The 26,253-nt window shown below is 39.7% G+C and overlaps 1 protein-coding gene across 1 annotated transcript; it reads right to left on the minus strand.

Moving 5' to 3' along the window:
• Positions 1-1,255: 1,255 nt before the first annotated feature.
• map1b (microtubule-associated protein 1B) lies at positions 1,256-22,419 on the minus strand. Its single transcript, XM_023279537.3, has 7 exons — positions 22,007-22,419; positions 19,791-19,892; positions 10,599-10,681; positions 9,625-9,765; positions 4,211-9,383; positions 3,872-4,110; positions 1,256-3,624 (listed from the first exon to the last, which is right to left on the minus strand). The coding sequence occupies exons 1-7, from the start codon at positions 22,179-22,181 to the stop codon at positions 3,469-3,471; spliced, it is 6,069 nt and encodes a 2,022-aa protein (XP_023135305.2). The 5' UTR covers positions 22,182-22,419; the 3' UTR covers positions 1,256-3,468.
• Between the last annotated feature and the right edge of the window lie 3,834 nt (positions 22,420-26,253).

Genomic DNA, 26,253 nt, shown 5'->3' on the forward strand with positions numbered 1-26,253 from the left:
AATTTACCTCAATCTTAATATCGTAACATCTGTCGAATTAATTGGTATGAAGTTTTCTTTTTATATAATTTGTGGTCCTTATGGGATAAAACTACTGATGGTGATGAGTCTTTGACTGTTTCTCTGGCGTTAACATGAGAGTCTTTTGAGTTTTTTTACGTTTGAAATTGTGACATGTCTCCACAGGTATTAGATAGACTGCCATGAAATTTGGAACACGAATTTTCACCATAGCATGAACTGTAAATAAATTTCTTGGTTCTTGAATATGTTCCAGCAATATCCGAGACACAGTTCCAGCTGACCAATGGGTTCTAGATACATAGTGTCACCTCCGATTTGTATGATTAACGTTCCCCACCAATGGCAGATGTAAGCCATCAATGTGACCAACTCTATACAGATTATGGGATCCATGGAACCACGTATCAAGTACTTATAATGTAGACTTGACACCTCCCCCAGAATTAACTTTAATACCATGAGTCATCCCTGACCTGGTAGTTCCACAACTGGTCACCCAGTTAGGGGTTGTTAATAATAATGATAATACTACTACTACTACTACTACTACTGCTACTACTACTACTACTACTAATAATAATAATAATAATAATAATAATAAATTATATTCATAGGCACCTTTCAGAACACTCAAGGTCACCGTACAGAGGAAACACAAATAAAAACACATTCAAATATACAGTATAAAATGTAAGAATTTTTAAAAAATTTAAAAGAAGAATGGTCTGTTAACCATGTGATCTTGGGGTCACAATTAAGTATATCTGGGACTTCTCATCAGTCAGTTAGACCTGAGGAAGACTTGTGGATAATTAGCATGTGCTAGCATGCTAGCAACTTAAACCGGTGGTTATCAAAACCTTCAGAAGCCATACCACATTTTGTTATCGATCATTTGCAGCAACAGGGGAAACAACTCATAAAAAAGTAGAATTTTAGTTAAAATAAAGGTAAGCATATTAGCATCATCGGTGTCTTCTTTATTTTCCCTACATACTTCAAATACATTCATTATCTGCATCTGAAGCATCCTGACTTAAAAGTAAGAGATTTCAACGCTTGTTAGCTCTGCATTTGATTTAGTTGAGTCTGTACAACCAAGACCAGAACAAGCAGAACAAACTATTAGTAAAACAATATCAGTATGTTTTTTAAGGAAAATATCTGCTTTAGGGATATGTGATACCACAACTGAGCTCTATAAGCACATAAAAAAAGACAAAAACACCAATTCTTATTTTTTTCACAACCGATTTTATTGTGGTCATTTTTGAATGTTTGTTCTTTAGTAGTGGTTCCTCTTACATTAGATTCGCCATATGGATAGAGGAGCTATTGCACACAAACATCAGAAAGCACTAAGGGATATCTTCACTTGAAACTAATTGCTAGAGGTTACATATGAGTTTGGGAAAGGGGCCAAGAGGATGCGAGATCACAAGACAAATATACCACACAGCTGCAGACAAACATTATTAAAGTTCTCCAGAGAGAAAGATAAGGAGAAAAGGCAGATAAATAGATGGAGAGAGAAATAGAGGAAGTGTAGAGAAAGAAGACAGAGAAAAGAGAAATGTCAGTTCAAGAGAAATGCCAGTTCAGAGTTTGTAGGTATGTTGTTGATTGACGGTAAGGTCACGGTGTTAGTTTGAGGTTCCTCTGCAGGAAAACTGCTCTTTTGTGGTATCATGAACACCTGACGCCATTTGAGGAATATCTGGTGAAGTTGGTGAGTTGACTGAAGAGCCCAAAGTACCAAAGCCTGTAATTGTCATGTTGCGATTTGTTAAATGTTTCTCCAGAAGCTGTCAAAGTTGATCTGTGGCCTCTGCACTGTTAGTCTGGTATGTGTCTTGTTTGTGTATAAAGTGTCTAGTTTTTGTCTTACATACTTTCACCTAAAACAGAATCACTCTCACCTCCGTGTGCTGCCCTTTCTTAAGAGTACGCTTCTACTAGAAGCTGATTCTCTTTCATTCTGGCTTAAGTTTTCAGCCTCCCTAAATGCTCAACATCAACCTGGAAATCTACAATGTGCCGCACCCAAAATCAAGTCTCACATCAATACAGTGCCACTGGCAATTGCTGGAGTTAGTGAAGAGTACATACTGTAGGTCATGGCACAACTTGCAAAAATAACAAAATGCTCCTTCCTTTTATTTATTTAGCCTATAAAGCCCTGTTGTTCTTAATGCAAGTCTGAGCAAAATCCCCATTTAAAAAAAGAGAAAGATCCTAATGTATCATAACTCATGCAGGTCTTCCAACCACTCCATTAGCCACAAAGCTATTTATAATTATAGTACAATGCTATAGAAAAACAAGACATTTTAAGGTTTATGAAAATATCCTGCTTCACCAGCTTTACAGTGGGAAAAGGCAAGCTTCCCCATAGCTCATTGATCACATAAAAAACAGCTCTAAGAAATAAGATCAGGTTTTCTCTTCTTGAAACAACTTAAAATCTGTAAATAAAACAGACAATCTGAAATAAAAGGCAATCTTCTTAAGAGATTTTACAGATGCGCTGAAGGCAAGGGAGAGTATAATGAAGCAACGTCATGTTGCACAAGTGTGAAAGGCTGTCTGGACAATCAAGCACAATGATTTAAACCTAACATAATAAATTATTACTAATACATTAGCAGCAACATAAGCTGGACAAAAATAGACATTCATCAAATAATAAATAAATAAATATAATAAAACCCAGCCAACTTAAAAACACAGAGAACCATTTCAGAATTGTAAGTGCACTCTGATTCACTCATGATGAATAAGAAATCAAACGTCATATCATTGTTAATCGGTGTTGAGTGTCCCTTCAAGTTAAGTTATATTTACCATCATTCAACTCTGTATCCATTTAACAGTCATTTTTGGAATCAATCTCTGGTGTTTAGGGTTACCTGTCCAATCTTCTGCTTGCTGCGCCAGCTCTTACACATTCATTTTGATTCCCTAAGGCAATAACAGAAGAAGTGTTGTTTTATCCTTTGGTGTGGATAACAGCCATTATTTCAGAACATACCAGATCCAGGAAAGTTTTGTTCCTTCAAATCAGTAAAAGTGAATAAAAGCTCACCTATATTTTGATTTGGGGATGCAGAGGAAACTCAATACATCAATGACAGCGTTATTTTTTTGAACTGGAATCAGCATAATTGGACAGTCGTGACTCGGCTGGTTTATTTGGTTTGTTATCCCCCCTAAGTTCAGTCTGTTTATATTTTAGAATCAGATTGAGGATTTCAAGGATGCATTACTTTATACATAAAGTAATGCATCCTTTTGCATGGACCCCTTCAAAGCTAATTTGTATCAGTGTTAGTTAATCCTCATGGCAGATATTTATTTCATTCTAGCATATAAGTGTTTAAGTGTCAGCTTAGACTTTATGCTACATGGATTGGGTTTCCACTTCAAATCTCTCGCGGAACATTCCTACATCTCTATCTTACAAGCTGGGAAGGACTCATCCTGCATGACAACAGTGCTGCTGCTGGCCAGGACCATGATGTTCTGCTCTTGCTGCTTGTCATGAGTCTCCTGGTACCACTCTCTCATCACATCGGTGTCATGGGTTGGAATCAGAGTGACCTGACACATGGGAGAAAGGCCTTTAAATTTATGCCTTCACGTACATTTCCTTCTACTTATAGAAAAAAATATTTCTGTTTATTTATCTCCTTTCCTTACACTTCTCTTCTGATATCTTAAATGTAATCATGATGTTTTCTTGGATGCAAAATTTGGTAGCATTGTTAGCAGAGGCCAATGGAACTTTGTTTAATTTGACAATACTGCATTATTACAAATAACTGCTACATTAATACTTGTAACTTACTTGCATATTGTTTCCCCACTGGGCCTTTCCTTCCAGCAAAGCATCAAGGACAGCCCGATTGGGTTCCTGAGCTGTCTGGTCATTGCCACTGACCACATAGTAAGACGATCTGACACGCTTAAAGAATTCAGCATCCACATTTTTGGCACTGCAGTGATTGGGGATGTAAACCAAGTCCATGTACATGGGAGGGCAGTTGGGCAAAGATGCCCCACCCGATACCTTTCCACTGCCTGTACCTGAAAGCATATATCTTTCTCTTAGATAATGTTTCAACAATATGAAGTTATAATGTGTGGTAGTAGAGACCTAAATAGAGACAGTGAAAAAAGGACTCACCTGATGTTGCACTTTTTACACCTCGGGATGCAGAGGTGTTGGTTGCATTTTTGGCATCTTTCCCTTCTCCGACACCCTTTTTAGGAGAGACAGTCTTTGAGTCCTTCACCTTTGATAGACCACTCTTTCTAGCTGGTGATGAGGATTTCTTCAAGAGCTTTTTCTTATTTGGTTTCTCTCCACCAGCTGTGTTTGCATTGTGGAGGTTTTCTTCAGCCTTGAGCGCCTCTGGGTCCACCATGCAGACATCATGGTGGCCTGAAGATGGAGCAGAGTCCCTGAGTGCCACCGGAGGAGGATCGGCATGTCTGTAGGTCAAGGTTCTGTCAGTAGGTAGAGTCTCAGAGTCGTCTTCAGAGTCAATGTTGGCATCAGCTGTGATGGAAGGGCACTCTTCTGTCCCTGGTGGAACATCTGAATCTGTCTGGGAGGGGGCAGATTCACTGATGGATGTCGGAGGGGTCTCCTCACATTGCTTGGCAGAAAGCTTACTTCCTGGTGGTGGGGGTCCTCCTCCTGACTTAGCCAAAGGCTTTTCCTCATCCAAGGCATTCTCTTCATTAATGAAGTATTCCAGGGGGTTGGGGTTGATGAAAGATGGGGATAATTCTGTCTTGGGGTGACGGTACTCACATGAGGTGACTAAGCAAAGGTCGACATCTGTCTTGGATGGAGCACAGGGACTCCTCTTGGAGTCTGGGTTCCTGGAGCCACAGGCAGAATCGTAATTAGGGGAGAGAGGTAGATATGATGGGGAAGGAACTTTGGGACTCACAGGGGATTTTTTCTCAAATGTAGAATCCTCACATTTAAAGGGATTTGTCTCCTTTGCTGGGGAAATCGTCTCCTCTTTCAACACAGTAAAAGAGGATAATGGGGAAGTAGCTTTAGGAGGTGAGGGTGACATGTCATATTTCTGCTGTGTGCCAGATTTAGCTATGCTCTCCACAGATGGTGCAGATGGTAAAACTGGGCTGCTGCTGTCTTTAGCTGGGGGACTTCCAAGCACTGGGGATGGCTCATTGGAATGGGGGTAATTGGTGAGAGAGGATGCCTTTGGGGTTGCAGGAGACTTATCTGCTTGCTCAGGAACAGCTTGTGATATATCCGTCATTTGACATGGGGTTGTAACTGATGGAGTGGACTGAGATCCATCTGACGGAGTTGCTGACATGGCACGGGCTGAATCACTCTCTTCAAAATGCAAAGGGTTATCTACTGCAGAGTTGGACTCTCCAGATACTCTTAAATCTGTTCCATCTGAGGGGCTGTAGTCCACCTCAGTTGGGCCATTCTCTGTAGCCCGTGAGCTGCTGCCAGCTGATGGGTGCTCTGGAGATTGTTTACTGAAGTCCAGGGCTAAAGAGTGGTCAGGGGACTCCTGGCCAAACTCTATTGACATGGTAGAGTGCTCTGGGGATTTTGTGTCCATCATCTGTGCCCTGCTTTTTGTTTTCGGTGAGACGTCTGGGGAAATAGACATTGGCCTTGGACTATCTTCTTTGGTTGGAGATCCCTCAGCCTCATGGAATGTGGTAGGGGTCTGAACAACAGAAACAGACAAAGAGTCGTCTACTTCTGTGGAGTGAGGAGACCCCACCTCGGCATGAAGTGAGGGAGAGTCAGTAGTTGGTTCTGGCAAGGAGCTGGTGGCCAGGGAGGCTGTGGATGCTGAAGCTAAATGTGAAAATGTGTCTTCTGCCACTACTTCCTCCAGGGGAGTCCCAGACTTGTCTGATGTGGTGCCTTCGGAAATGGACATTTTACTTTCTTCTTTAAAAGCTGTGAAAGGATTGGTGTCTGATTCATGTTTGGTCAGTGGTGCTGAGGACAAGACTGAATGGCCATTTTCTCCAGATTTCTTAGGATCTATGTCAAAGGGTGACTTTTCCTTCTTCACTGGGGAATCAGGCTCACTTAGTGGTGGTGGGCTCTTGGGAGAGGAGACTTCCCTCTCTACTGGTGAGGAACTTTCTGGTTCTGGTTCATCAGGCTCTGGGGTAACTCTGTTGGAGTCTTCTTTATCACTTGTGACCTCCACAATTAGTGGGCCCTGTGCTTTTTCTTCTGACACAGGTGGCATAGCTCCTGCTTTTTCATCGACTGGTGATTGATAGTAAGGTGTGTGACCAGAAGACTGAGGTGAATTAGCTCCTTCCAATGTCTTGTCATCTGGGCTGATGGAGGAATCAGCTGCTGCTTTGGTACATCCAGCCAGTGTGGTGGACAGTTCTATTGGAGCTGCAAACACTGATGGAGAATCAACTATATCCTTGCGGTCCACTGAGGGAGAACGTACAAGAGGTGTTGTTGTGGATAATGAACTGAGTCTATTTGGGTCAGCATCATATCTTTCAAATTGTTCTGCTTTCCCTGGCGAGGGAAGTTCCTTACAGAATTTATCCTCTTCCAGTGATGAAGGGGGAGATATTGTAGACGCAGAATGGTTGTAGTCCTGGCCTTCTGTGGCTTCACTCTGAGAATGATCAGACCCTGGAATATCCTGAAGTGGAGACAGCTTCTTCCTATCAACCTCTCCAGATACTGAAGTCCCAAACTTGCCAACATCCTGAGATGGAGATTCAGTCTCGTCATTGGTGGCTTCATCACTGGTAATGTCCCTGGGAGTCAACATCTCATCCATGGGAGTGGGCACGCTAGAGACTTCCATGGTGGATTGAGTGTGGCCAGATGTGTAATCCTCAAGGGGTTCATCTCTGTTCTCATCATCTGAAGCTGTTGAGCTCTCAAAGCCAACTGGAGGCAATTCATCATGGATAGATGCAGCCGGAGAAACTGGTGAGGACACTTTGGTTGAGGATGATACAAAGAAGTTCAATTTCTCTGTACCTCTCTGAATTACATGCTCATCTTCTACATTTTTATTAGTCACATCATCATTGTCCTCAACAACCTTTTCTTGTATCATTTCATCATGTTTAGCTTGGTGTGCATCTATACAGGGACTAAGATTATTCTTATCTAATTCCACTCTCTGCGGTTCATAAACTTCTTCTGTTTCTCCTTTCTCTTCATAATCTCCTCCCTCAGATGTCTCCTCCATTACAGTCCCCTCATCTTCAAACTTCTCAGATACACTTCCATTGGGCTTTCCCTTCAGTACTTGCTCTTCTGGAGTCTCTCCATTTTCTCCTTCTGCCTCTGTTGTTGTTATACCCTCATCTACAGATTCTAATGCTTCAGGGGACTCTTTGGTCTGCATCATTTCTTCATGGTGGATCACAGCTTTTTCTCCCTCATTTTGTTGCACAGTTGCATCATCCTCCACTAACTCCTCAGCCCTGAGCTCTTCAAAATCCTTGGTGAGGTCCTCTGGTGATGACATCAGAGATCTTTCTGCTTCAGGATCTTCTACAACAGCAGCAGCAGTAGCTGCCAGATTGCTACAGTTCACCTTTGTGTCTTTCTTTGTAACCTTTGACTTTCCTTTATCTTTTAACTTTGATAGAGCTCCTGTGTCTTTCTTTGAAGCATCATCTTTTTTCAGAGGCTTTGGTTTGAGAGTCTTGTCTTCACCTGCTGTGGATGCCTTTTTCATGTCTTTAGAGGGCCTTTTGACATCTTTCTTTAGGTCTTTCTTTTCTTCCTTCTTCTCTTTCATTGGTGAGTCTCTTCTGATGTCCTTTTTAAGAACTTTCTTTGCCTCCTCTTTCTTTACTTTTTCCTCCTTTTTAGCTTCCTGTCTGAGGGTATCATCTTTCTTTGCTGCTTCTTTTTTAACCTCCCTTTTCTTCTCCACAGATGCTTTGACCTCCTTCTTCACAATCTTTTCCTTTTCAGTTTTGGGTTTTATCTCAGATTTCTTTTTCTCTGGTGTTTCATCTTGGGCTGTTTGCTCCGCCTTTGCTTTTGATTCTTTCTCGGGTGCCTTAGCCTTTTCCTTCTTCAGTGGGACTTTTTCTTTTTTCTCTGCCTTTTGTGTTTTTTCCTGAGCTGATTCTCCATCTGTCTTTGCCTTTTCTGGTGTTTCCTCCTTGGATTCCTTCCTGGTGTTTTTGCTTGGTGATGGCTTTGGGGTAGACTTCAGGCTCTCTTTGCTGTCTGTTCTGTGTTTCATCTTAGCTTGCTTTAGTGTTGGCGTTGACGGCATATCAGTAGACACTGATTTTTGAGTGACAACTGGCTGCTTCAAGAAGTCCAGATGCTTTAGCTTTTCTAAACCATCAAAGATGTGATGCTGGGTGGCATTTCCAGGAAAGAGAACACGCACAACCTTATCTGAGGGATTAGCAGGGTGCCACACAATCAGTGAAGAGATTGAAGTCATGTAAGAGAGAGGGAACTCAGATTCTTTTCCATTCCGAAGTAGAATGGAAGTGGTGTCTTTTTCACTACCTGTCCACTGCTTCATGAAGTGTTGCATCTCCTTGCTGTTCTTTGATGGATTAAGCACATACATTTCCAGCTTCCCGACACCCATTTTCTGAAAAAGTGTGATTGGCTCTATAGTGTTTCCTACAGGCCTTTGCAAAGGCTCCATCCTCAAATTTAGCTTGGTGATGAACTGCTGAGTGACCGCTGCCTCCTCAACATTCCTGCGCACTCTGTAATTAGGTTCAGGGGTTTCCAGGCTTTCAGGAAAATTGACAAACACAACGCCAATATCTGGAGAAATCATGTTCTTCACCCAGTCACTGTTAGCTGTCGAACCCTGAGACTGTTCCTCTTCAAGCTCTGCAATCTTCCTCTGCAGCATGCTATTGATGCCCGGCAGGTTGTCATCACCAATGTGGGTCAGCAGGATGGAGTCCACCCGGTCTAGATGTCTCACCAGCTTCCAGAAGCAAGACCTCCTGTCTGAACCTCCATTTATCAGCATGTTGAAGCCATTGACAGCAAAGAGAGCAGAGTCACCGCGACCACCTGGGAAAATGTAGCAGCATGGTTTGGAGAGTTTGAGGAATCCACCTGAAGTCGGAGGTTCTAACATGTCAAAAGGAGATGGGATCTCTACGGATTCAGATAAATACTCCGTGAACTCTGAAAGACCCTCCATTTCGGGGAGGATGAGAGTGGAGTTTAGTTTCATGTTGATGAAGTCCTGCAGGTTGTGTTTGTCCAAGTTTGAGTTCTTCCATTCGCCTTGTTCGGGGCAGGAGAGTGTAAGGTTGGCTTTGTTTGCTGGGTGAATGGTGCTGAGCAACTCACCAATCTGGGCATGAGAAAAATTAGACGACTTTTAATTTTTAAACATATTGAAATCAGTGACGCAATTTCAGATTCAGTATATGACAGTAATTTTTAAGCGTGCGTTATGTGTAACATTGTCACGTTTCCAGCTGTGTAGGAGGTGGGCCACCTTGCATTTTTTGAGTTTATAGAATATTACAAATTAAACTAAGGCTTGTCTGTGAATTTTATGTTATCACAAAAATTTCCTAATGTTAACGTACCTCTTGGTCAGTGAATATGTCTATAAAGTTGAAGAAAGAGAAAGATCCAGACTGAAGAATCAGCTCCCCTGTGTTTTCAGAGCATTGGCCTGAGAGGACCAAAAGCTTGTGTCTGGCAGTGTCTGAGATCATCAAACGAGCCTGAAAACCAAAAGAAGAACACAATATTTATCTGTACTGAAAATCTGGATAAATGTACACAAGTAAAATGTTACAAAAACCTGTATTTATTTATTGCGTCTACTTAAGAAAAACAAGAAGTGCTTGGTAATACTAATATTACAGAGAACAGGAACACAAAACCTTACTGCTGCAGCAATTAGCTAAATGATTTTGTGTATTTGAAATACCGCTAGTTTCGCGTCATTCAAATCCATTAGCTAATTAGCTGGCTTGTTCTCTTGCTGTCTGCTCTAAGTTTCCTTTCATCCCTCTATCTCTCTGCCTCTCCCTCTTTCTGCTGGTGTTTTTTTTTTCAACTTCAGCAACATCAGTTGTTCTGGGCAGCTGGCCAGGTCAATCCTGCTGCGCTCTGAGATATTATTAATGCACAGTTTGACTGCAGACATGGCTAGGAGGTGGAGGCAGAACTGAAAATGAGCAGTGACACAAGAGAAAATCCTGTCATCTATGCTCCCAACCCTCCTATTTCTTTCTTCCCATTAAAGTGTGGTGAAAGCTATACTGCAAAAATAATAAAACACTACACTTGCTTTTCTAGCAGTAAATTAAGCATTTATCTTGTCTCTTAGATATTTTATTGCTGCTGTTTTCTCATTTCAGCCATCAGCAACAGACTAGTGGAGACTCAGGGCTGAATAATAACCCTTTTGAGACTGTAAATCTTTTGGAAATGTTTAAATGGATCTGTGGAGCATGCTTTTGATAAGAGGAAAAAAAGAAGTTACACAAACAATAAGGGAGCGGTCATATTAAAATCGTAGCTTGTCAACAACAAATACATCTCATTTTACCTCGGTACTGACTGCTTCATCTGAAGGGTTGATAAGCACCACCGTCTCCAGGATATTACTTTTATGGTGGAGAATCCTCTGCCCTGGAGACAAAATAGTTGCAGAACAAAAACAAAACAAAGTCACATATTTTCATCATAGCAAGACACAGGACTGTTGTAGATTTCATGTCCGCATGTTTAATGTGCTGGTGTTGCCAAACATTACTAATGCACCATTAACTGCGTGTCATATTAGAGCTCAACGGATTACCATCTTAACTCCAAAACCAACCAGTGGGTTGAAAAGGCACGTTGTCTGTTAAAAATCACCACAATTCCACTATTTACCAGAGCCAGGAAGTGTAAAAACAGAAAGAATTGTCAGATTTTTTGACAGTTTTTGACTGAACTGCAGGCTGTGTTTAAACATAATAGAAAGGAGACAAATATGGAAACAAATACAAAATGTAAGTGATAAAATGCCTTTAGTATATGGAGTCACACTTTTTCCCCTCGTATTCTAAACACGTGTTAACTTGGATAAATTTTGTACATATTGATTCTAGGTTTTTTCAATCTTTGTAAAATGGATAATTAAAGAAATTAAACTTTAATTTTTTTCTCATGATTTATGACATCATAACTGTGTCACACTGCACTGAAGACATTTTTGGGTTCTTTCTACTTGTAGCCATGGTTGTGCTGTTTCCATAGTGATGCAGGACTTTATGTGGCAATGAAAAATGAGCCAACTGTGAATAAAAATGTGCCATGAAAAAAACACCCAGAAACTGCTTGGATATGAAATCGGTAATCGATAAACAAATTGGCTGATTAACATGAAAAATTAAAAACAAAAATGCTAAATATACATCAGCTATAGCCGAACATTAATGACAATTTGCTTTTCTTATTTTGCTTTACTGGAAAATAAATTGAATATTGAGAGGCTTTGGACTGTGGGTCGGACAACAAAAGACAGAACATCATCTTGGTGATGTACTGATTTATCAAGCACATTATCAGTTGGTTATTCCAGAACAATAATTGGCAGATTAATCAATAATGAAAATAATCATTTGTAGCAGTTCATATTATCTTCAGAAAATCTGTCAAAATTTGCTTAAATGCATCAAATCACAACAATCATCTCTCTGAAAACATTGATGCATTGCAATGAACAGGTCAACTTAACTTATTCATATGCAGAAGAGTTAACTATGGGTCAGTCCTTCAGTGCTGCTGTACTTTATTTAGTATTCAGACATAATGTAAGTCATGTGAGTCAAACCACCAAGGGGAAAATTGTCATATTTCATGTCTGTCCTTCTAATTTGACTTTGATCTCCAGGAAGTCTCACGTTAACCTAAAAAAAACCCAACCCCCTACATAAAAAAATCAATATAAGGATAAAACAACATGCAATATTCACTTCCGCAATGCCTTTAATAGTGTCATAGTTGGAGCTTGTCTGACATTAAACTGTGATTACAAAACCCCAATGAATCTCCGTTCTTCTGGTTCTTACGAGGGGCAGCGCTCTGCAAATTTATCAACTAATTCATCAAGGGCAGATGAACTGGCAGCTGCAATATGGCTGTGTAAATGTTAATGTTCTCTGCAGTGTACAGCTCTTTTATCACTAAGATGGATGAAATCTCTGGAGACTGAAGTGAAACACCCCCCTGAATCCCACCCCTCCACATTAAAACCTGCTTCTGAATTAAATTAGTTCTCTATCATCCTTTGTTGGGAGATATCGTATCGCTTACTTCTGTAAGGCTGCATTATGGCTGATGATCATACAGGAAGATTTTTTTGCTGTGTAATTAAATATCATTATGTTAGCTTCAAGAATTCACTACTAATTGATTTAGGGGACGCTTACTAATTGAAACGAAAACTACAATGATGGATTTTTTGTTGATTATGTTCATTGTTTGTGTTTGGAGCAACAAGGACATTAAAGCATTTTGCAGAGCTGCATGATGATTCTGGGATCTACAAAACTGACAATTGGAGATTTAAAGTAGTGATAATGCAACCTTTTTAAATATTCTTATTACAAATATTCCCCATTATTTATGCATTATGAGAAATCAAAGTGACAATGATTATTGCATTTTATAAATTTAGTTAGAATAAGGCTCTACAAAATTGCTAGATGTTAGAAATTAAAAAGCAGCAGCTAATGGTAATTTACATTATCGATCACTTTGCCATTTAGTTTCTCAGTTAATCCATTAATCATTGTCAGTCAAATGTTAAAAGCTAAATTGCCACACAAAAAAAGATGGTGCTTTCAAAATGTCATTTTTGTAGTATAACCAGTATGTCAAAACCCAAAGATATTCAATGTACCATAAAAGGAGACGATAAAAAAAATCAGCAGTCATATTTGACAAGCAGGAAAGAGTAAACTTTGCCCATTTTGCTTTGAAAAATTCCAATCAGTTATCAAAATAGGCAATTATTTTCCTGACAACAGACTAATTGTTTGAGCCCAACTTGACTTCTCCTGTCTGACTGTGAGATGACAAACAATACCGATGTGACTCAACGATTTTCTGCCTCACTGTACGGCTCAAGAATTGTTTAGTCTCTGTCAACAGGACCAGAAAGAGTTTAGTCGGCTGCACTTTGCAATAAGACACATTTTTACTCATAAAGGGTGCAAAATGAACAGTGGGGTGTGACAGGCTCATAATCAATCATCCTACGTTTTGGATGATTGATTATGATAATGACTTTGATCCGACTATATGTGTGTTTTGAGGGGGGAGGGTTCACTGACATGAACACGACGTCTCATTATTTTCCTCCAAACACCACCCGGTCACCCCCACAATGTCTCTTTGTTTCTCCTCCTTGTTATCATATTTCTTTTTGAATGCTTGACTCAATAAATTCCTACAAAACCAACTAATAAAATACAGCTTGTTCATTTAGATCAGTTTGCTCCATGAAAAACTAACATAAAAAGAGTGGCTAGAAAGCAAAAAATCAGACTAGACTCTGCTCTGTGTGAGGGCAGCAAGGTGTTGCTTGGATATGAGCTCTAAATTCTGAAGCACTTGAAGACAGACTGTGCCTTTTCTCCAGAGGCGTGATGCTGCAGCAGCTATCTGACTGCTCCACTGATTCCTCCATACATATTTCATGTTGCAGATTCTCATCATGGAACATATAGCCATTAACTTCACCACTTATCCCCGGAGGGCTGTCACTCTGTACGGAAAAACTCCTGCATTCACTGCTGTGGCTCCTTCACAGTATATAACCATTAGCCTCTGATAATCTGGGGGAGTTCAGTGAAGGTAGAAATAATGACTATAGGTTTCATTATTTCCCAGGCAATCATCAACCCGTTAGCAGTTTTGATTTTGCGCTCCCCTGTGTTTTATGGAATTATTCGTCTGTGGGGACAAGTATTTCTAGTGTGACTTTAATTTTGAGCTTTGGTATATCATGGCAGATGCTTAAATGAGTAAAAGCAGCATTGGGTTCTTTTTCACAGATTTTTTTTGTGTGGTGATTTTAAAATGCCTTAAAACCTGCTTGTGCCTCATTTTTAGTTTCATCATTAAGTAAATAAAATAGCAAAGTTTAGTAAAATGTGTAAAACGACAGTGAATTAGCACAAACAATGCATTGCTAACATACTTTGGAGGTGAGTGTGAAGGTTTTTGGCTACTTCAGTTTGAAACAAGACTAAAATACTGCTGTAGCAGACACTGGAGGGTAGAGCAATAGCTCATACTTATTAGCTTACACTGAAAAGTCAAGAAAAAGACAGCAGTTTGTTTAAAAGGAATATTGCTGTAAACATGTTGCCTCATGTAGACTCTTGATTTGAAGGTGACAGTGTTATACCTGTCCATCTTGCTTTATTTATTTTTATTTTATTGGTTTAATTCCAGATCAGAATTCAGCTTTTTTTGTGCGCATGAAACCCTTGAAATATGAACCTACAGCTTATAGTTTCCTTTGTGTTCTACCTGATCAAAGACCAAAATGTCAGGCCTCAGTTTTTTTTTTTTTACAGTTTTAAAACAGCCCCACATGAAAAGCTGTTTCCTTTGCATGAGCGAGCAGATTTGTGTTGCTTTAATACCACCATCATCAATATCGACGCTGGGAGGAAGCAGGTTGGCTGAGACTGAAGAGGCAGCAATCTCAAACTGATGACCAGAGCCCCTCTAAAAGAACAATGAACAAAACACTTTCACTAGTCGGTGAAATGGGAGAACAATCAATCCACATCCTGCCCATTCTGCTGTGCACATGCCATATCTGTAATTGCTGATGTAATAGACGGGCTTCTTGTTTTTCTTTGTCTGCCTGTGTGGGTTACGCCCTGCTTACTGGCCTTTTGTGTGATGAAACAGAAAACACAGCCGTCCACTAGCCATCAAGACCACCATCACTCCTTGTCTCAGCTAACTCATCAAAAAAATGACAGATTGTGCACTGGAGCTTGCTTGACCCTGACAATTACCTTGATCGATATGAGAACCCTTAACACCCAGCGAGGCTCTGTCTCAGCAGGAAGCGAGGTAATGTGACATGCATCACTGAGCATTCGTCCTGAACAGAAAACCCGGGGCTGGTATAGCCCGCCTGCCACAGACTGAACCAGACGGGAACATCAATGTGGATGGCACCGCACCAAAAATAGATCAGTGGAACAACTAAATTCAGGGCCTCCTTCCGTTTGCATTTAAAAAGACCTTGCATTATAATTCAGGTGGATCCCCATCTCTTTTTCTTCTCTACTGCAATAGAATAATTGACCCTGGTGACATTCAGCAGCACAGATGTTGCCTCTTGAGCTGAATTTTTCCTTTTCTTGCCCCCTGCAATAAACAGGGAACCAGCAACATGTCTGGGTATGAAGTGTGACTCACAGTCAGTCACCTCCGTCACTGCACCGATGCCTATCGATAGCATTCAGATTTAAGCTCCTCTATAGTAATTATCCTCGGGAATTAACCTGTCAAATCGAATCATAACCCGGCAGGAAAAAGCCAAGAATTACTACATTATAATGCCGTCCAACCACCTGTTTCTAGCACATTTCTTCCAGCTATAAATATGAGCAGACACGTGGCTCGATTGATGCCTAACTGATCAATCAATCTGCTGATTTGCAGCCACCAGCCAGGAGTTCCTGTTTAGAAGAATCAATAGAAAACGGGAAAATGCTGAAAACATGGAAGATCTACATCTCGGACGAATTTATTAATAGAAGTCAACACAGATTTTAGTTACTATTGATTAGAAACTGCAATGCTGTCTTCAGCCATCTCATAGTCAAAGGTCCCTAATGGATTTGTGGTTCAGAGATGGCTTTTTAAGACTTAAGTGTTGTCTGCACTGAAGGCAGATTGCTGGGAAATCTATGCATAAGCAGGAGTATCATATATCCATCTGGGAGAGACTGGGGGTCTCCCATCCTGCCCTCTTCTTCTTCCTGTCTTTTCCTCCCCACTGTGGGGTCCAGGCTGTCTCTGCTCTAACGCAATGTGACGGATGGTCTGTCGACTACCAAGCAGACGGGTAATTGCATTTGTCCTGCTGTACCGGATACCACCTGCTGGCTTTCCTTCAAACACAGATCCATAAACAATAAATGCACTAAAAGTCAAAGATAAACTGAATAAAATGCAACATGTAAAGGTATTTCATTGAGTTTTCTTTTTTAAAGTGAATGATAAAACTAGTCATAGGCCAGAAGCTCAGCTCACGAAGCGGCTCCCCAAAAACCTATCATTTGACATTTTAGGAAAAATGCTGATTCACTTTCTTGTAGAGACTTTTATGAGTAACTTGAAACCGTTCTTCTGCGTCACAGCTAGAACTTTGTGTGTAGGATGTAAACCAGAATGTCTGTTAATTTTCTACATCTCACTCTACTCGTATGCTTTTGTTTGGGTGATTTTTAAACAGATTAATCGTGGAATATAGTTTGATATATTTATGTTTATATTGTCTGGGTTTTGGTGATCAGTGTTGGTTGATTATCATAGAAGAACCAGCAGAATGACCTCAAAAATGTCCTTTGTTCAGTTTTCAAAAGTTAAAATGACATAAATCATAAAGAAAGAAAGCTACATTTCTTTTTTCCCACTTTGTAAGCACAGCCTGCAGTTCAGCCGAGTTCAACAGAATATACCTTGAATTTTGTCATGTGACCATTCACAGCTGAGCCACTAACTTATTTTTGCATATTTGTATTTTGTTTTTACGACATAAGGAATAAAGTGCTGTTATTGAAATATCACAATTTGAGGCTTATATTTTGTTGATTTGCCTGATAGAACGTGATACCACAGAATTTGTACACAGACTGTTGAAAAGCTGAAGTCCAATGATTTTTTTTTAAGTTTTTACAGTTTATAATTGGTATAATCTGTTCTAATTTTACAATTTTTTTTAAAGCTAACATGCCTTTCAAACCTGGCGGCCAGTTTTGGGCTTCAGAAAGGTTGATGGGTAAATAGATTGAATCTTTAATCCTTTGACCCAATCGACTGCTGGCTGTAGATTCATATTGATCTGATTCACTGAGAGTGCTGTCAATCTTCTATTCTTGCACTTGTGGACAAACAAGTGTAAAATTTCACACTATTCCTATAAAGCTTTTTGCAACTCATATCCCACAAAAGACACTGTGCTAGGCATTAGCCTTGCTACAAGTAGTGGCGTAACTGGTTTAACCTCATTTCTCAGTAGCGTGGTGGTAATGGCACCGTTTTCTGAATGAAATTGCTTTTTTGCAGGAAAACATCTATTGATCAAGAAGTGTGGTATCATCCACATGACCCACATTTCCAGCATTTATGAAGAGATTAGCACAGTGGAGCTTTGAATGCAGTCTGAAATAACAATAAGGATTAATGCATGATGCCGCCACCATACATAAAACCTGCATTCCAAATCACATACTTCTTCTTTTCATTTTCAGTGTAGATTCAAGCTATCCTTGCAAAGTATATACAGTTGCAGGCAGTATGCATACAACTGGGAGACTTTTTCATAATATTGCACCTTAAACATTGATCGTCTTGCTGATCTTCTGATGTAGTTAACTATTTTTGACATGCTGATGTAGCTTAGCTTGCTATGTTTCTCTGGTGAAGGTACATTTAATGTAGTGTATCATGGAGCTTAACTTATTACACCTTTCACAGAACTTGCCCAACACTGACTATAACGCTAATTCACATGTAAAATTAAAAAATCTTGACTCTATGTATGCTAACTGTAGGAGCCAATGAGCGCTACGTTATAAGTAGGAACCAGTCTTTGTCCAGGCAGGTGTTCCGCCTGGAAGGTAAAACACTTTTGGCCGCTGAAGAAACTGGTCATGGTGAATTGTTTGTTTGAGATGAAGAATGTTGGATTACAATTGCTTTGGAGCAATAAATGTACAGATTATTGAAACACAAGCTATTGTCCCAGGCTCTCTTCATCAGATGCGGTAAAGTTTGTCAGTGCGTCAGTTATTTGAATCCTGGTGAAGCACCTCAGAGGCTTCAAGCACTGGCTTAACCTGTACACTAACAATCCCCATTTATGCTACGGTAAATAGTGTAGTTCACATTAGGCAATTTTGAGTAATAAAAGTCCAACATTTCCTTTGATAAAAACACTTAGCATACAATTTAAGAGAGTGAAACTATTTTAATTCTACTGCTTAGGTAGTGTTGAATTTTTTTTTAACAACCTGTCCTTGCCATCTTTTCTCTTCCTTAACCCTCTGTATTATTTTTTCTCTCACTCCACCTCCCACCCTTTGCTTTCCCCTCACCCTCCTTCCTTTGCAGCGATGCCCCTCACCCTCTCTGTTCTCTCCCTTCCTTATTTTCATGGACAACCACTCACCACTGGGGATTCTACACTGCTAATTACTCCTGAATCAACAGCGCATCTAGTTGCAAGGCAACAGCACACAAGAGGAAGAAAGAGAGTGAAGAAGGGAGGAAGGGAAAGTGGTATAAACAAGGTGGAATGAATGTCATTGAAGACAAGTCATCACATTTCAACCTACTGTATTTCAGTTCATTATTCTGAGATCTGATACAGGAATATTAATGCATCCAAATGAATCTGCAGATTTGGTTTTGCTGCAGTGTTTTTTTGTTTTTTTTTTTGGCCGGATCAGTCCATTATATGCATCTAACCAAGTATGAAACCCCTGCTGGTCTTTTCCAAAGTGGAGCAGAGCCAAGCAGAGGCTTTAACTGCTGCTGACCGTCAAGGCCATACTGCCCACTGACAGACCACATGTCCTGCCACCCTGGATCTGCTCCATCTTTATGGAGCCGCTGCTTCACCTTGCAAACGATACGGCAATAAAAGCGCCATGCAACAAAATGCTGAGAGGTTCGTATCCAGGGGTTGGTAATAAAAGTGCGTGCTTAGTGTACTGCAAGGAGGTTATAGCTGACTGCGATGAGACGGTGTACTGCTGAGAAATTTAAGTATATTCATACATGTACTGTACATTCATACAATTCTGAGGTAATTGCACGCTACATAAGTCTTTCCATTTGCTGATATATTTTTTCTTTGCTCCTCTCTTGTTTCTTATAGCTGTAGATACTGGTGACTATAATACAAAAACTAAATGCATGTCTAATTAAAATAAAAATTCAAGATGTTGTGAAAAACATCTCTCTCTTATTAAATCATTTTTGGAAAAGATATTATCCATATATTTAAAGTAATATCACACAATTCATAATTCTCATGCCATATTCTATCCGCTACAGTCTCGTTTAAAGGTTTAACGATGCACCAATTTCTGGAACATTTATTAAAGTGAACCAACTATTTGTGTGTATATGTTTGTTTTTGCATTCAGTTACAGAAATCTCATTATAACTTTGGAGATTTTACACTAAGCTTAAAAAGAAACTGTCATTATGAGTCTTTTTACTTCTATTCCTTTAATTTTTGCCCACAATTCAGCTACTAATATTTTTGTACTGTCACATGAGTAAGATTTTGTAAGCAGGACTTTCTTATAACAGAGTATTTTTACATTGCTGCTTGATTTGTGAAGATTTCTTCCAGTTATCACTGGATAACTGCATGTCCTGTGTTATGTGTAACATGCCATGGAAGCTGTTAGAAACATATTAAAACATTAATCAGTGTGAGTATGAAACTGTCAGGGGGAAATGTCTTTTATTTCCAGTTTACCTCTGACATCTGCAGAGAAACGAGCTGAATGTCTGGAGACAAACAGCTTCAGCTCCTGGTCCAGGTTGCAGTCGATAAGGTTGGTGTCCCACGAGCGAATCCCTGTAACACAAACACACACACACAAAGGCAGACAAAAAATGAACAAGAACATAAACAAACAGCAAGCAGAAGGAAAGACGCCAGCGTAGAAAAACATATGTTAGCTCCGCTGTCTGGTGATGAAATGAATCAACACACAGTGGATTTGCACCGAGAACTTGGCGCAGGTCTCTCAAATGTGAAAAGTCTCACCGTCACCCACACATCTATTCTGCTAATCCTCTGCCGCCAATAGATTGGAAAATCTTGGAGTCAACATGTGTAGGCTTGTTGCTGGTTTGGCATGAGAAAAGAAATCTATCATAGGAAATATCTATAGCCCTGCTTGTGTTTTGAAGCCCAGAAGCACTGATGGCCTCCGCTGTGCTGCTGAGTCATAGTGGTATGATGCTCCTAATATTTAGAAGGCCTAATGAAGGCCTCCATAAATATGGGGAAAAGTGACATAAGAGAGGCAATTCAGTGTGATTTTCTGGGGTAAACTACACACAATGGGGTAAACTAGTAAAAAAGAAAAGTTCACTTTCAATGTGTCGCAATTGAAAGTCTAAACTTAAGGCAAAGACTGTGGCACTATAATTAAACTATTAATGAATTAAAATGAGCAAAAAGGGTGAAATGATAAATGTAGTTTTACTTTATCCAATGAAGAAGCTTCTGACAGAGCAACAATAATGACGTTAATCCAAATACGGTTGGTAGATACTGTAAACAAGACCTTGAGGGAGTAAAAACGTCATAACAAAAGGAGCTTGGAATTTTCCTAGTGTCAAGTATAAACTTTTATTCTGAAAATTACACATTAGCGCCCACACAATTACCTTTAAATAATAATTTAAGGAGACAACAAAATAGACTGTGATTCCAACAGGTTGAACTCTTCTCAATGTATTGCACACAGATGATAATTCCAACCTTAACGTCTAAATATACTCATTCTTATGGCTACATAGTTGCACATTTAACCTTCAACTAAATATAACGCCTTATCTGGACTTTGTGGAGGGTTTGTGACAAAGTGCACAAAAATATAGAAGTCCAAATTTCCTTTTAGGGAGCTCTCTGTCTGCTTATATATTAGAGCTTATTAAAAAAAAAAAAAAGCTTGGATTTTACTCCCACGCAGTTACTGCGCCATATTCTCCTCTCTCACACAAACAGTGCTCTCTGGTCAGGGACGCAGGTCACTACAGCAGCTGGAGCTTCTCTCAAACTCCCTGCTCCGTATGAAGATCGGGCCTTGTGGCTTTCCGTAGGGACCGCAGTGCGGACCGAGCCACGCCCACAAGCCGGTGTGGGATGAGAGAGCTGGATGCGGGATAATGATGATGATGATGATATTCCCACAGGATGAAGGGGGGATTCATTTATTACTCTTCACGGACAAGTAAACATTTTTAGTGCCCGAAACACAATCTTGGTAGAGCTTTTTGCAACAATAAAAGACAAAAGCAGCTACAAAACCCTCGTTGAGTCCCCCTCCCAGGCTGTGGATTCCAAAACAAAAGCTTGACGCACAAGATTAAAAGCTCGCAAGGTTCTAGTGGAGAAAATCGCAGCTGCACTGGATCCATAGAAACGCGATAGGCTGCATTGTTGACGCATCGTCCAAATGTGATGCTGAATCATTGCTATCAGCTTTATTACAGCAGGCCCACGTGTGTGGATGACAACAACCGGGCCTGCTGATATTATTGAGACCGGAAAACAATCCAAACTAAGCCAGACTGCTTTTAAACACAGTGGGTTTGTGGTTAGGAAAGTACGTGTGGATTGTAAGAGGTGGAAATGTGATTATTTGGCGATATTTTATGATGATGTTACAGGGAGGGGCTGATCTAGATCCCTGTTGTGAACAACATCACGTCTACTTCTCATAGTTGCACACTAAATACGGTTTAGATACGGTTAATGAGCAATTAATACGCGTAATGCGCATAATCGCACGGTGCGTAAAATCCGGCGTAGCAAACAGGTGCAGCTTTTAAAGTCATCCAGGCTTCACGACTTTAAAAGCAGCAACTTAAGAACTGTACATCCCTGTTCAAGTCATTATAGGGACGTTAAGTTCAGCTGCCGGTGGCCTACACCCACCTCGTAAAGCTCCATCTTACCTTTCTCTATGTCCGCAATGGCACACTTGAGGTGATCCTCCGTGATGATCTCCCCGATAACCACCAGCAGGTAAAATTTGCTGTCATTGAAGTGATGCGAGGGGCTGGAGGACGTGGGAGAAGCCCCGGTGTTGCCTAAAGTCTCCATCTCCGCGGATTCTACCAGGGTGGCCATCCTCTCCTCTGTCTGCCTCTGTCTCTCTGTGTCTCCTGCAGGCGCTGAGGATCCCAGCAGTAGCAGCAGCAGCAGCAGCCTCCTCCCTTTATTCGCTGCAGAGAGCCGGAGTGGTCTCCAGACGTACAAGTGGAGCCCTGATAGGAGTGGCCCTAGCTTTTTATACCAGCAGACATTGTGTCATATTCGGTAACCGGGGAGAGAACAGAGCGCCGGCTTCTTTTTTTCCTTTTTTTTTCGCACACTCACTCCACAGCTGATGTCATCCGCAACGAATCAAACGCCTCCGGAAGCAACAGAGATTTGATGCTTTCTTACTGAACATATTCATCAGTGTTTGATCCTTATTACTTGTTACTTCAGTACAAATACTCCACTGATAAAGTAATAAACAACGTTTATGTCTAATCCACTATGTACCTAAAAGCGGTTTTAAAACCCTCCTGAAAAATGTAAAGAAACATTTGGTCTAATACTGATGTTTTTTTTTTTTTGTATTTTTGTGCTACAATTTTAGTGTATTTTTACAGTGTTACTGGACTTAAAAAGCAAAGCAACATATTATGTCAATCTTTTGAAATTATGACAACTTCTACTGATGTTATGTTCAACCAACAAAGTATACTGAATTTTAATAATTAGTGGCATAAACATAAGTTTTTCAGTTGATTACTCACAACAATTAAGCTGTTCCAATTAGTGTTTACATATTTTTAAAAAAATTAATATTCCAAGTGTTATGTACTTACAAATACAAACACAAGTTTTTAAGGTAGCAAATTTGAAAAAAAAAATCATTGTTTCAGTGTTTAGTAGATAGGGGAGGCAACTTAACCCTTCTGTTATGTTGTGGGACAAAGTGACCCACTTTAAAGTAATAAAAAATAAAATGTTTGAAGTATTTTTAGGTATGAAACCTCTTGCGCTTGGTTTAGTAAGTGTAATCAACATATAAAATGCAGATGGTTCATTTCACATATATGCAAACCCACTGAACAGCGGAAGCATCTTGTGTTAATTTATCAACTCCATAAAAAGAAAACATTTCAAAACATAAAATAACATTTCTCAAAAAATAATGTCATATAAAACTATTATATTTATATGTAGATCATTCCAATGTACATTAAAACATGTTTTCTGTGAGAGGTAAAGAACACAATTGCACTAAAAATTGATTGAAATGAAGTTAGTAATGAGATTGATGGATTTTTTGGTTTCTGTCAAATTGACCCAGGAACATCATTGCTATTCCTGAGAAATAAACCTAACAGGAAGGTTAAATCATGACCTCAAAGTAAAGAAAGATTTTGTCTTTAAGCCAATTTCATTAAGTTACCTTCACTTGAATTTAGTCTTAAATCAATGAATGCAAAAATTTGAGTTTAAATTACACATAATATTAAGTTGATGCAATTTTATATATATATATATATATATATATATATATATATATATATATATATATATATATATATATATATGTGTGTGTGTGTGTGTGTGTGTGTGTGTGTGTGTGTGTATATATATATACACACAGTTGTGCTCATAAGTGTACATACCCTGGCAGAATTTATGATTTCTTGCTCATTTTTCAGAGAATATGAATGATAACACAAAAACTTTTCTTTCACGCATGGTAAGTGGTTGGGTGAAGCCATTTATTATCAAACAACTGTATTTACTCTTTTTAAATCATACTGACAACAGAAACTACTCAAATGACCCTGATCAAAAGTTTACATACCCCACTTCTTAATACCATGTATTCCCTCCTTTAACATCAATGACAGCTTGAAGTCTTTCATGGTAGTTGTAGATGAGGGTCTTTATTTTGTCAGATGGTAAAGCTGCCCATTCTTCTTGGTAAAAAGCCTCCAGCTCCTGTAAATTCTTGGGCTGCCTTGCATGAACTGTACGTTTGAGATCCCCAGAGTGGCTCAATGATATTGAGGTCAGCAGACTGAGATGGTCACTCCAGAACCTTTACTTTATTCTGTTGTAGCCACTGACAGGTAGACTTGGCCTTGTGTTTTGGATCGTTGTCATATTGGAACATCCAAGTATGTCCCATGTGCAGCTTCCGGGCTGATGAGTGCAAGTTTTCCTCCAGTATTTTCTGATAACATGCTGCATTCATCTTGTTTCCTGTGCCTCTGTAGCTCACACATCCCCAAAACATCAGCGATCCACCTCCGTGTTTCACAGTAGGGATTGTGTACTTCTCATTATAGGCCTTGTTTACTCCTCTCCAAATGTAGCATTTATGGTTGTGGCCACAAAGTTCAATTTTGATCTCATCACTCCAAATGACTTTGTTCCAGAAGTTTTGAGGCTTGTCTCTGTGCTGTTTGGCATATTGTAAGCCGGATGCTTTGTGGCATTTGCGTAGTAACGGCTTTCTTCTGGCGACTCGACCATGGAGCCCATTTTTGTTCAAGTGCCTCCTTATTGTGCATCTTGAAACAGCCACACCAGTTTTTTTCAGAGACTCCTGTATTTCATCCATCCATCCATCCATTATCTATACACCGCTTAATCCTTACTAGGGTCGCGGGGGGTGCTGGAGCCTATCCCAGCTGACTCGGGCGAAGGCAGGGGACACCCTAGACAGGTCGCCAGTCTGTCGCAGGGCTACATATATAGACAAACAATCACTCTCACATTCACACCTATGGGCAATTTAGAGTAATCAATTAACCTCAGCATGTTTTTGGACTGTGGGAGGAAGACGGAGTACCCGGAGAGAACCCACGCATGCACAGGGAGAACATGCAAACTCCATGCAGAAAGATCCCGGGAAAGCCGGGACGCGAACCAGGGATCTTCTAGCTGCAAGGCGAAAGTGCTAACCACTACACCACTGTGCAGCCTCCTGTATTTCAGCTGAAGTTATTTGTGGGTTTTTCTTTGCATCCTGAGCAATTTTTCTGGCAGCTGTGGCTGAAATTTTTGTTGGTCTACCTGACCGTGGTTTGGTTTCAACAGAACCCCTCAGTTTCCACTTCTTAATTAATGTTTGAACACTGCTGATAGGCATTTTCAGATCCTTGGATATCTTTTTATATCCCTTTCCTGTTTTATACAGTTCAATTACCTTTTCCTGCGGATCCTTTGACGATTCTTTTGCTTTCCCCATGATTTAGAAGCCAGAAACATCAGTGCAGCACTGGATGAAAGATGAAGGGCCTGTCAAGAGCCCAGAAACTCACTGACCTTTTATAAACACACACTGATTACAAGCAAATAGATCACAGGTGAGGATGGTTACCTTTAGTAGCCATTCAAACCCGTTTGTGTCAACTTGTGTGCCTGTTATCAGGCCAAACCTCCAGGGTATGTAAACTTTTGATCAGGGCCATTTGGCTACTTTCTATTGTCATTATAATTTAAAAAGAATAAACACAGTTGTTTGATAATAAAAAAACTATAGCACAACACTAACCATGAGTGAAAGAAAGGTTTTTGTGTTATCATTCATATTCTCTGAAAAATGGCCAAGAAATCATAAATTCTGCCAGGGTATGTAAACTTATGAGCACAACTGTATATACACACACACACACACACACACACACACACACACACACACACACACACACACACACACACACACACACACACACACACACACACATGTATACACATGCATACATATATACATACATACATACATATATATAAAATAGATGTATATATTGCAACCATTCAATAAAATGGCTGAAACAGGTCCTTTAAATTACTTTTAAGAGTGTAATATTGTAATTTATTTAAACTTATTTACAGTAACATCTATTGCTGCATTGTCCTAAAATTTCCTTTAAAATATAAGGTTGACAGATAAATCCTTGCAGCTATATTTGCTGTTATTTTACAGTACATTACATGTACTATAATTTACTTAAATGATTAATTACTGTAGATTTGAATACAGTAATCTATAGTGGAGTATGAGATTTATTGTTTAATACTGTAACTAGACTTCACAATAATATATTGTGTTTATACAGTGCTGCCACTGTATTCAACCTTAACTGGCTGTAAATTACAACATTCTGTAGCAACTCATAAC

Source organism: Amphiprion ocellaris, chromosome 17, assembly GCF_022539595.1.
Source record: "Amphiprion ocellaris isolate individual 3 ecotype Okinawa chromosome 17, ASM2253959v1, whole genome shotgun sequence".
Lineage (NCBI taxonomy): Eukaryota > Metazoa > Chordata > Actinopteri > Pomacentridae > Amphiprion > Amphiprion ocellaris.